At 40.1% G+C, this 10,891-nt stretch overlaps 2 protein-coding genes across 2 annotated transcripts in view; one reads left to right on the top strand and one right to left on the bottom strand.

Annotated features, from left to right (window-relative positions):
- Positions 1–428: 428 nt before the first annotated feature.
- Positions 429–10,787, top strand: FAM151A (family with sequence similarity 151 member A). Its single transcript, XM_044430343.1, has 6 exons — positions 429–546; positions 1,966–2,112; positions 6,334–6,486; positions 7,333–7,492; positions 9,457–9,681; positions 10,451–10,787. Exons 1-6 carry the CDS (start codon positions 429–431, stop codon positions 10,749–10,751), a joined length of 1,104 nt encoding a protein of 367 aa, XP_044286278.1. The 3' UTR covers positions 10,752–10,787.
- The window catches only part of ACOT11 (acyl-CoA thioesterase 11), a 92,722-nt gene continuing 83,030 nt past the window's right edge, over positions 1,200–10,891 (bottom strand). Inside the window, exon 19 of the transcript XR_006414706.1 lies at positions 1,200–2,024. The gene's annotated coding sequence lies outside the window, so the exon portion shown is untranslated. The remainder of the gene's footprint in view (positions 2,025–10,891) is intronic.

Raw genomic sequence — 10,891 nt, 5'->3', positions numbered from 1 at the left:
TCAGATTATCAGAAGAAAACAAAGGCACGAAAACCGGTCAGGAAAAACAATATTTTAAGAAATAATCACCTTGCTTAAAAGAAATGCCTACAAGACAGTGAAAAATTATTGGAATAAAACTCCTTCAAGGTAGCCTGGTATTACAAGACACTCCTCCAAGGCAATACTCAATTATTTAAGTGCACATTCCACAAATTATTAAGGAAATTCTCTCAAGGTAATAGTGTGTTATTGGACGGAAACTCCTGCAAAGCTATGCTGGTTTTTTAATGGAGACTCCTACAAGAAAGAGCATCACTTTCTGCATTTAAGGTTATCTGGTTTCAGCAGTTGGAAGTTCTGGCTAGAATTTAACCATTACTGGGTTTTTGGATGGAAATTGCAACTGTATAAACATAGTTGTGAAGGAGCTGGTACATGCAAGGAACATGAAGCGTCCAGCCATTGGAAGAAAAGGAGTCATCGCTTTCATCGGTGTTGTGGCTGTGATTTCTGCTTGTGTAGCTCTGGCAGTGACTCTGGCAGTCAAAAGGAAATGCCCGCAAGGTAATATGCCAAGCAAACTGAAGCTTGTTGGAATCAGGAGCTCTTATCTGATTATGGGTTTAATTACAAGGTTAGAATTCATATTAGATTTCTTATCAAAGTGTTGGCTCCATTGCAGCAGTTAGAAGTGGCATATTCTGAACCTTTTGCTTAGAGAATGCATAAGATACAAGAGGCAATGGGGGGAACTAAGCAAGTGCATTAGAACCGTGGATGCATCATGGCATTGGGAACAGGTTGGCTTTATAGGTAGTGTGGTCCCACTGGTCCAAATCATTATGAGATGCTAAATCTGTAAAATCAAATTGCTGAACTTGGATGGAGTCATCCTTTTATTATCAGTCCCTGATAGGTATTATTTTTGAAAAGTTTTAATGAGTAGGCTTTAGCTCTTTTACATGATTTAGTTACTTCTCTTTGTGCTGGTAATAGTTTTATTTCTTTCCACCAAATGTTGATATTATTGTTGATGGTTTATTTTTATTGTTTAGCTTTAATCATGCTTAGAGAATTTTATATAAATATAGCAGCACCAGCACCAGCAAAATAACTGTACTTGGAAAGGAAGTGTTGACTTTTCCTTTGCTGAAACAAATGAGATGCAGTATCAGCATAGCCAGAACATAAGCAGTAACAGAACGTATTTCCAGATATTAAAGAGGATGTTGACAGCTTCATTTCTGTACCTTCCAATAGTTGATGTTCTCAGGACATTTCACAATAATGTGTCATACAAGTACAATAATAAAAGTAAATAATAAAAAGTAACATAAATCATAACATTCCAATATACAAAATTTTAAACTGCTTAAACACCTGAAACACTTTCACTACAAATTAGACCAATTAAAACAGCTGACATGTCCCACCATGTGCCATTAAATAACGGTGTAGAGAGCAGTCTTAACCTGTTGCTCCGTAGGCCTCATGGGGAGATTATTCAGTAAATGGAGGGCTGCCGCCATGAATGCCGTTGTTGCCACCCTTAAATTGGCATTTGGAGGAAAGCCTTGGATGCAAGGTGTTGTGTCTCAGTAGCTTCAGGTAGTTTGCAGTCCTGGCCCAGGGCTTTATAGGCTAAAGCCGTCATCCTGAATTGGACTCAGAAGCATACAGACAGCCGGTACAGGAAGGCCAGAATTGGTCTCACACGTTCAGACCTTCTGGAATCCTTGATTAATGTGGCTGCTGCATTTTTCACAAGCTGTAGCTTCTGAGCTTTCTTCAAGGGCATCCTCACAAGGAGTGCAGTGCTGGAGTCTGACTTGGAGTTTGCAGAACATGTATTACTGAAACCAGATGACACAGGAAGCTGTGTTGTTTTCATTGTCCTTTTCAAATCCTTTCTTCTTTTTCGTTTCTCATGAGCAGCTCACATTTATTTCTGTATAATTTCCTGTTTGGAACTTGATCTTTCAGATACCATAGCTAGGCCCACCTTCTCTACGGGTGGAGATATGCTGGATTATTTGCTAAATCTGAGGAGAATAGACAGAAAAGATGGATTATTGGTCACCTGGCACCATGCTGCAAACCGAAAGAGTGAGATGGAAGAGGCCTTAAAGAGTAAGATACGTTTTCTTTCTATATAATTAATGCATATATGGATAAAAGTACCAGAGTACGAAGAAAATCAGCTTATATGTGTCGAGGCATAATTGTCCTCCCAACATCAAACAGCACAATCTGCTTTCAGACAAGCAAACAACCTTCAAGAAAAGCTAGTTCTGAGATCTGAAGAAGTTACCACCTTTTGTTCCCACCTTTTGTTCTGCATAATGTATTGCAGCATATCTTTTCCCATTTTGTTGCTGTTCACAGGGAAGAGTTAACTGTGAAGACCACCACTATTAAAAGCCACAGTAAACCCAACTCAACTGGGGTCTCCAACATGGTGCCCATGGACACTGTGTCCACAGACATTTCTTTTGTGCCCACCAAGTTCCCTGCCCAGTCTGATTTTTGTTTGATTTCTTTCTGAGATTTCACCAGTCATTCACCTTCTGCACAGTATTGTATTGAATGTACAGTAAGGGAAATTTATGACTTGAAGTAGAAAGAACATTTTTGCTAACAGCATTATCTTGATGAACCAGCAACTGTCCATAGAATTCCAAGCTTTCTAGCCTCAATTAGAAATCTTTTTTAACAAAAAGAAATTACAATACAATGAAAAAGAAAGCATACAATTAAAATCCTATGATAATATAACAAAATCATGCATCCCACCACTGGAACCATTAGATACATGCTAAATCATTTGCTCTTTCAAGAGACTCCATCCCCCTTTCAAAATTCCAATGAGTCTTGTGATGGTTTAAATTCTTTCCCTTTTATCAGCATGTACTCCATAAATGATCCCCAGATATCTTCAAAATTACTCTTATATATACAGCCTTTTTATTTTAATATCACACGTTTAAAAGATTCTACTTTATTGGAATACATCCTTGAAGTTCAAGAATGCAAGGTTTTGCACTAGAAGCTTGACTTTTTGTCACAGAATGGAATCCTGTCTACTTTCCATGTGCATGGGACTTTGTTTTATGTTTAAGACAGTAGATCTGTCAGACAGCATGTGCTTCTTCACATTTAGGTTGAGAATGTAAAGCCATGAAGTGCTTTTATAGGTTCAGTTAGTATGCCAAAGTCATGCCTTTCCTGCCTGGCACTTTCTTTCTTGCTAGGCTAATTCTGGAAGTGTGAGACTTCCCTCCCACAGTGATAGCCCAGTAGGAGGGACATCTTGTTTCTCAGGCCTTTGTGTGTAACCCCACCTCATGCACATACTCCTAAATAAACAGACAACTGCATTCTCAAAACTCTAGAAGGAATAGACCTTCCGTTTCTATCCGCAGCAGCTCTGTGTGAGGAAGAACAGCTTTGAAGGGGAAAACAGGTGAAGCATTTTAATTGCAGTCACAGCAAGTTCTTAACCCACGGCATGATCCTGGCTTTACAACTTGAGTTGCACATCAGCATGCCAGGAACTCAAATGCTAGATCAGCTGGCAATCTTCCCCAGCCCCAGCCCCACTTTAGACATGCAGTCCAAATTTTTTAAAAATAAAGCCACATGGGGTAAGTTTACTTCTACATGTTAAACTTGCTCCAGGGACTGAGAAATGTGTGTAAGCGATATGCCTTGCACTAGCCAGTTGGCACTGCCCACTGCCGTTGGGGTTTTTGTTCACTTGTGTATGTTTTCTGAGAAACAAAAGTTCTTTCCCATCTCCACTTAGGGGTCCAGCAGGAAGGAAGATGGCAGCTTGCACTTTAAGGCAATCTAAGGGATTTGCCTCCCTCAGATAGTGCTTTTCACAGGCCTGCTAGTGCTATGAGTCAAGGGGAAATCATATTAAACAGCAAAATATTAAACTTTAATTTTTTTGTAAAATAAGGACTTGCAAACAAGCCATAATTGACAAGAAGCATTTGAAGCTGGTTTGTTCCTTTATCTGACTGAGCAGCAAGTCACTCCCTACATGGAAAATAACTTCAAAAGACTAATCTTAGATTTAAATATTACTTTTGTATATATGTTTATCCTAGTAAACAAAGTAGTGGATTACCTAAATTCTGCTAAACTTTAACATATTACTGTCATAATTCTTTACAGTTAATCAAGACACAGAAATCTGTAATGATAAGGAAAAAGGATGGCTTACCTTGCAGTGATAAGGATAAGTGGTTGATTCGAACTGCACAAGATAAGACAGCTCTGTCAAGGTGGAGCAGTGCTAGATTTCTTACTGTGTTCTGTCTGAAGGGGCTTATCACCTTGCGATAATGAAACTGGAGGAATGGACAGAATGCACCAGGCTGATGCTGAACCCTTCAGCTTACATATCTGCTTTATTTGGCCTTCTCAGGCACATCTTGTATCAGACATTTAATCTAAAAATCAAGTAATTCATGGGAGGGGGACATTTGGAATCCCTCCTGATAGAGAAAGCAAAATAGAGAGATTTCCACTAAGGTGACTATCAGTTAGCAAGAAATGTCCAATGTAAAGAGATCAAAAGAACACTGCAAGCAGAAAACCTGAGGGTCACTTTGTACTTAGAAAAACTATAATCCTCATGATCCAAGCTGAACCTGTATTGATTTCAGTAGGATTTCAATAAACTGAAAGGGAGGGTGTTTGTTTTGGTCCAGTCAATTAAATCAATTTGCTTTTTTCTATTAGGCAACAATTTGTAAATTAGCCAAGACAGTGGTTCCTAATCATCTACCCCTAAGTGATGTTGGACTACAGTTCCCATCATTCCTAACTATTGACCATGCTGATTAGGGGTTGTGGGAGTTACCTGATAGAACTGATAGTCTGATAATATTTGTGGAACCATAGAAAAAAAGAATGGTTGACCAAAGAAAGGAAGAGCCAATCCCTTTGCAGGGAACAATTAAGTATGATAGAAGCCTATATAACTGGATCAAACAATGATTGCTGATGTCATTGAACAAATGTGGAAGGAAAAAATTAGCTCCAGAATTTCTAGAATTAAAGGCTCCAGGACTCAGATTTGCCTGGAAGTCCCTTCTGTGTGGAAGATCTGGCTAGCAAATTTACCCAATGTCACACTTTCCAACCAATACAGAAACTGAAACTCACTTTGAAATATGAGTTTCTTCAAATCTTGTAATGGAACTCCTTGATTTAAAATATATATATAATGCATATATGAGCAAAAATGCAAACAAAACTGTGTGTCTGTTGATAGAATACATTGAATTAATTCTTGCAAAAACTGTGCACATTAATAAAGTTGTGTATAAAAACATGTACTAAGATAATTTTCATGCAATTTCAAAGTTTGGGATAAATTTAAGACTAGGAAAATGAGAGAAAGAAATTGGTGGACTCTTCTATTTCTAGTCTAGATGTGGTTCAGCTATTCATAGTGAATGAGGGATGATGCAAAAGTGTTCTGCACATGACTAAAAGAGCACTGTTTCTTACTACATAAAATGGCCAAAAAGTTGTTTCTTGGCATTGAAATAGGTTGTACAGCTCAGCTGAGCTGAATCCTGTTCATATTAAACCCTATTCCAAATAAGAACAAGTCAGCTGTGGTACCTTTTTGGAGAGAGAGATGTTGAATCACTTTCTTTCCTCTCTTGCAGACTCCCATGTAGAACACCTATAACTGTAGCCAAGTCACTAGTTCTCTGCATCTAGCAATTTAAAAAATGCTATGCTATCATAAGCCTGTTGCTTTATAAAATCTTGCTTGCTTGCTCTAGATTGATAGTATTTGTTAGATTTATTATTGGCTGAATATATTACTGGCTTTCAAGAAGTGGGAGATAAAAGAAGTACAGCAAAAACTCTTTAAATACAAAGATTTTTATAGACAAACCAAGCCTCCAGAGATGGACCTTGTTGCCATCTTGACCCTTAAAATCTGAACTGGTGCGTCTGATAAGATCTACACATACCAAGATGCCACAATTTGCAATACAATTTGCTTCCTATAGTATGAATGCAGGGTGCTTCCTGACAGAGGGCTCCAAGTCAAATGATCTTCTGCAAATATTCCATCTTTTTCTCAACTTTTTTTTCTGGTAAGAACAAGGTAGAAGAAGCAGTAGGCAAAGAAACACAACATGTTGGCGGGCTTTGAATGCTTCAGGAAGGAAACGAAAGTGTGGTGGCTAGTTCTCTTTTCTTGATAGTGCGAACCTGATCATTGTCTGGACCCTAGTAAAATTTCATGAATGAGGTAGTGTGATTGACTACTAAAAGCCTGGTTTGGAGGCATTCTAACTCTGTTTGTGAAAGCAGGTGATGTTATGGCCCTTGAATCTGATGTCACTGTTGAAGGATACAACACACTTAATGAGACTGACAAGCCCATCATGGCCCATCCGCCTGCCGTCTACAGTGACAACACTCTTGAGGAATGGCTGGAGGCAGTGCTTAAATCATCTAATAAAGGCATGTTGGCTGCAAGAAGCAGTTGATCGGAGGTGGTGGGGCAGGGAATTCCAAGCCGCTAGCTAAGATGTTTGACTATGTTTTTGCTCTTATCTGAAAGTGTTCCATTATTTTCAGCAGGAGTAGGCAACCTAAAGCACTCTGGGTGTTTTGGATTACAATTTGCATAATCACGCTGGGAGGGGCCGATAGGAATTGGTAATCCAAAACACCTGGAGGGCACTTGGGATACTTACCCTTGATTTACCAACAGAGAAAGAATTATTTATTGAGATATATTTCCTGGCATCAAATTAGGCAAGGTGTGGCACTTTGCTGAGGACCCAAGATGCCAGGAGATACGGACCTGCCTCTGCTTAAAATTATTTCTAGATTTCCTTTAAGGGTAGAACCTTCTCAATGCAATTCACAAGATAAGAACCACACAAATGGATACTTTTAAAAATCAATAAAAACAAATATTGCCAAATAAAATAATGAAACTTACCAGTAAAAATAAAGGCCCTGGTTTAAAGGAAGGCTAGTGAAAATAGGTGGGTCCTCTGAATTTCTCAAGGGAAAGAAGGACCCTGATGAACCAGTGATGGAAGTCCATTCCAGAGGTGCTGGACACCCTCTGAAAAGGCCCTTTCCCTTGCATGTACCAGCATAACTGCCCTTGGTAGTGAGCAGGTGAGAAGGGTCTCTGTTGGTGTACGGGTAAAAATGACTTTTTAATTTTACTACAAAGGGTATTTTACAAGTCTGGCTAGTAAGGGATCTTTAAGTGACTTATCAAGTATGTACTCATATATACAGTACTGTGCTCAGCCAGCTCTCATAGAATGTTCTCCTTTGTCCAAATAGCCATCAAGCTAGATTTCAAGAACATCAAGTCTGTGGGCCCATCGCTGGATATCTTGGTCAAAGTCTTCTCACAGCTGGATGTTGACAGGCCTGTGTGGCTAAATGCAGACATTCTGAGAGGCCCAAATGTACCTTTTAATAATGCTATTAATGCAAGTCTGTGAGTAAAACTAATTTTCCTAATATCTGCATCAGAGTATATATTCTAAAGGAAAACAGCAGTCTTATGCCAAGTCAAGCATTTGGCTCATGTGTCTGTCTATATCGATTTGCTACACTGTGCCTTCCAGGTGTTTTGACTACAACTTCCATAACCCCACTGCTAACAAAGCTGTGCTGTGGATCCTGGGAGCGGTAGTCTAACACATCTGGAGGGCACTACTCTGTGGAAGGTTGGTCTTCTATAATGGCAGTGGTTCTCCAGGGAGTCATACATGAGTTTCTCTCAGCTCTGTATGGAACAGTTCCTGGGTTTCCTTTACCATGAACTATAATCCCTTCCCTCCAACATTTTACATTAAGACAAATCTTACATAAAATATTTACTTGATTGTGATGGCCTTTGGCTAAGACACTAAATTGGATAGTTTGTTTACAGCTGATTGGTAATAGGATAACAAACCATCTGTGAATCCTAATCTACCATAAAATTGTGCTAAGGAACTGATTTTAAAGAGTAGCTAGAATGATTTCTTTTAAAAGCTCTTCCATACTTCGGCAAGGTTAACACCACAAGAGCCAGTTCACACGGTCTCCACCAAGTAGATCAGATTCCCCAATCTGGTGAACTCTAGGTGTGTTGGACTGCGACACTTCTGGATGGTACTAAACCAGTTTGCTGTCCACCATGTGCAAAAAGTCAAGTATGATTGAATAAAACATGGGAAAGAGGCTGCACTCAGTGGCAGAGCAAGTGCTTTGCATGCAGAAGGTTCAAAATTCGATCTGTGGCCTCACCAGGTAGGGCTGGAATAATGCTGCCTGAAACACAGGAGGGCTGCTGCCAGTGAGCAGCAATATTGGGCTGGATGGACCAAGGATGAGGAGCCCATACGTGCTCGGTATGCAGCAACCCACAGGTACAAACTGCCTGCTGTAAATAAATGGTGCGTTTTCATGCTGTTCAGGTACACCAGGACACACAATATTCTGTACAATGTGAACATGAATTAGACTGTGAAGTTAATTGTGCAAAGACTATGCCCCAAGAACCATGCTGACTTGCCCATGCAGTCTAACTTAGTCACAGATCTATTCAAGGGTGGTCAGATACACTGCACTTGGCATACTCTTGCTCCACTGGAAAACAAGATGGGACAACAGACATCAACCAAATGTGGAGAAATTTCTCCAGATATTCTGGGAAGCCAATAAGCCCACACCCATCATCAATAGCAAGTACCATCTTGCTGTATATTTTGTTGTCGGTATGTGGCATTCATTTGTCTCCTGGGCAGAAACCGTGTAGTGCTAAAACAGGGCTAACATTTTCTTTGTGAAAAGTTTCCAAAATAATTCCCAGTTTTCTGTTCCTCTGCTAACACAGGGCTTCACTGAGCCAATTTCACAATGACGGAGAACACTCAATCCTTGATAAATGCCTCGTGTCTCCTTGATTGTGTCAGATGGTGAAGTTGGCTTGTGCCTGGAGACCTGCTATTAATCACAAGTCAGCCAAGCAAGATTTCCTCCTATATTTTGTACTAGTAACCAGACTACTAACATCTCAGATGATAGATCATGGAGTATACAAAATAAGGAAGGCCCTTAGGAGCCAAGTAGGGGGCCATATGGGAAATCTATGGGGTCCCAGATTGAGTTCCAGGCAGCAGCTGCTTTTCCTAAGCTGGAGAGTCTGATCAGGGTTTGTCTATTCCAATGCAGAGAGCAATGTCAGTGGCTTCTTTTTTTGAGTACAGTTGCAGCTACCTGATTGGAGCCAAAATCTGCCTTCTGCATGCTAAAGGGCCTTCTCCCTGATTTTGCAGATTCCCCGCATCCTGAATCTCTGTGTAGCATTTCCAGGAGGTCTGGAGAAGCTGCGATAGAAAGAAGGAACTTAGGGTGTAGTTGATCCAGCATAAATGCGGATCCAATCTGTATTCTGTTATTTCTTTTCCTTAGATTCTTCTCACTCATCCAGGAAAAATTCCCAAACTGCACTCTTTCCCCAGGATGGACAACCTTCTATATACCTCTCTTGCCAAGCATGACCTATACCCAGAAAATGGTTGAGGAAATGCACAGCCTTGTGAGAAAGATGCCTCAGCAAATCACCTTTCCTGTGAGAGCTGTCTTGGCAAGAGCAGCTTGGCCTCATTTGAGCTGGCTCTTGAATCAGTCCAATAGGTAAGAGAGTGACAGCCCACATCTATTTTTCCATTCCTATCAGAATGCAAAGGAAGTTGAACATAGTTCAGAAAACCTGGTTTGCTCAGAGACTAGAAATGGGCAAAATATATGTGGTGCACTTGATTAGAGCAGAACTGATCACATTTTAATGACTGTATAGATTTCCATTCACAGAAGGTAACAACATTTCAGATAGGTCGGGAGTCAAGTATATGTTATTCATGCTGTCTAACAGGAATCTCCCAACACTTTAAAACAAAAATAAAGCAAAGCAGTAACAAGGGACTACCAGTTTCTTTATAGAAGAGGGTTGTTGGAAGGAAGAGAAAGCAAGTGGTTGCTTAATTGTGTTTATTAAGGAAACTAAACCAGCTTGCCTGGACCTTCTCTTTTTCATTTTACCTTCCCAATAAACCTGTGAGGTAGGTTAGGCTGAGAATAAGTGACTGGTTCAGACTTACCTAGTGAGCTTCATAGGTGGCTGGGGACTAGCATGTGGATTTCTAGAGTCCCAGTCTAAGACTGCAGCTGCTACACCATGCGCTCACTCGCAAATCACTTCCCTCCATACCATTTTTCCAGTCAGTTCACTCATATCCAAGGAATGTTTGACCCAAGTAGCAAAAAATGGTTCAGAGCTCAACCATGAATCTTCTGTCTGATTAATAACAGCTTGGGCCTTTGCAATGAATGATTTACTGTTGAGTATCCTTGGTCCGGCAGGTTTGAGAATCTCTGGCTTAGCCTCCAAAACTCCTCCTCCTAGGTATAGCCTGACTTTGTGGCAAGGGAAGCTTGATCCAGTGACAGTGGAAGATCTCATGTTTATTCGAAATAATAGCCAACCTGAACAAATCTATTACGACCTTTATGATCCTGTTTTGTCTCAGTTCAAAGACATGGCACGTGAGTATTACATTTTACTCTTCTTCTTTAAAGCTGGAATATATGCCCCCATGAAAATAGGGGGTAAGTTAGACTGTAATCATAAAATATTTACATATTCCATAGGAGCACAAGAGTCACAGCCTCACTTATTTCAGGCAACTAGTACATTAGACTTGTAAACATGTTCTTGCCCCTGTAGTGACTTACATCCAAGTGACTAGAATGGGCAGCCTCCCAAGTGCTGGCTCTGAAGCAACAAATGACTAAAACTGATGGTGAGATAACAAAACAGTTATGTGGGTTTCTTTGCAAAACTGCT

Source organism: Varanus komodoensis, unplaced genomic scaffold, assembly GCF_004798865.1.
Source record: "Varanus komodoensis strain SLA01 unplaced genomic scaffold, ASM479886v1 scaffold20_1, whole genome shotgun sequence".
NCBI classification, from domain to species: domain Eukaryota; kingdom Metazoa; phylum Chordata; class Lepidosauria; order Squamata; family Varanidae; genus Varanus; species Varanus komodoensis.
This window is presented reverse-complemented; position numbering and strand designations above follow the sequence as displayed.

Coding starts and splice junctions, on each gene's coding strand:
- FAM151A (XM_044430343.1), top strand. CDS start 429: ATGAAGCGTCCAGCCATTGGAAGAAAAGGAGTCATCGCTTTCATCGGT. Junction 547..1,965: donor CAAAAGGAAATGCCCGCAAG/GTAATATGCCAA, acceptor TTGATCTTTCAG/ATACCATAGCTAGGCCCACC. Junction 6,487..7,332: donor GCTTAAATCATCTAATAAAG/GCATGTTGGCTG, acceptor TTGTCCAAATAG/CCATCAAGCTAGATTTCAAG.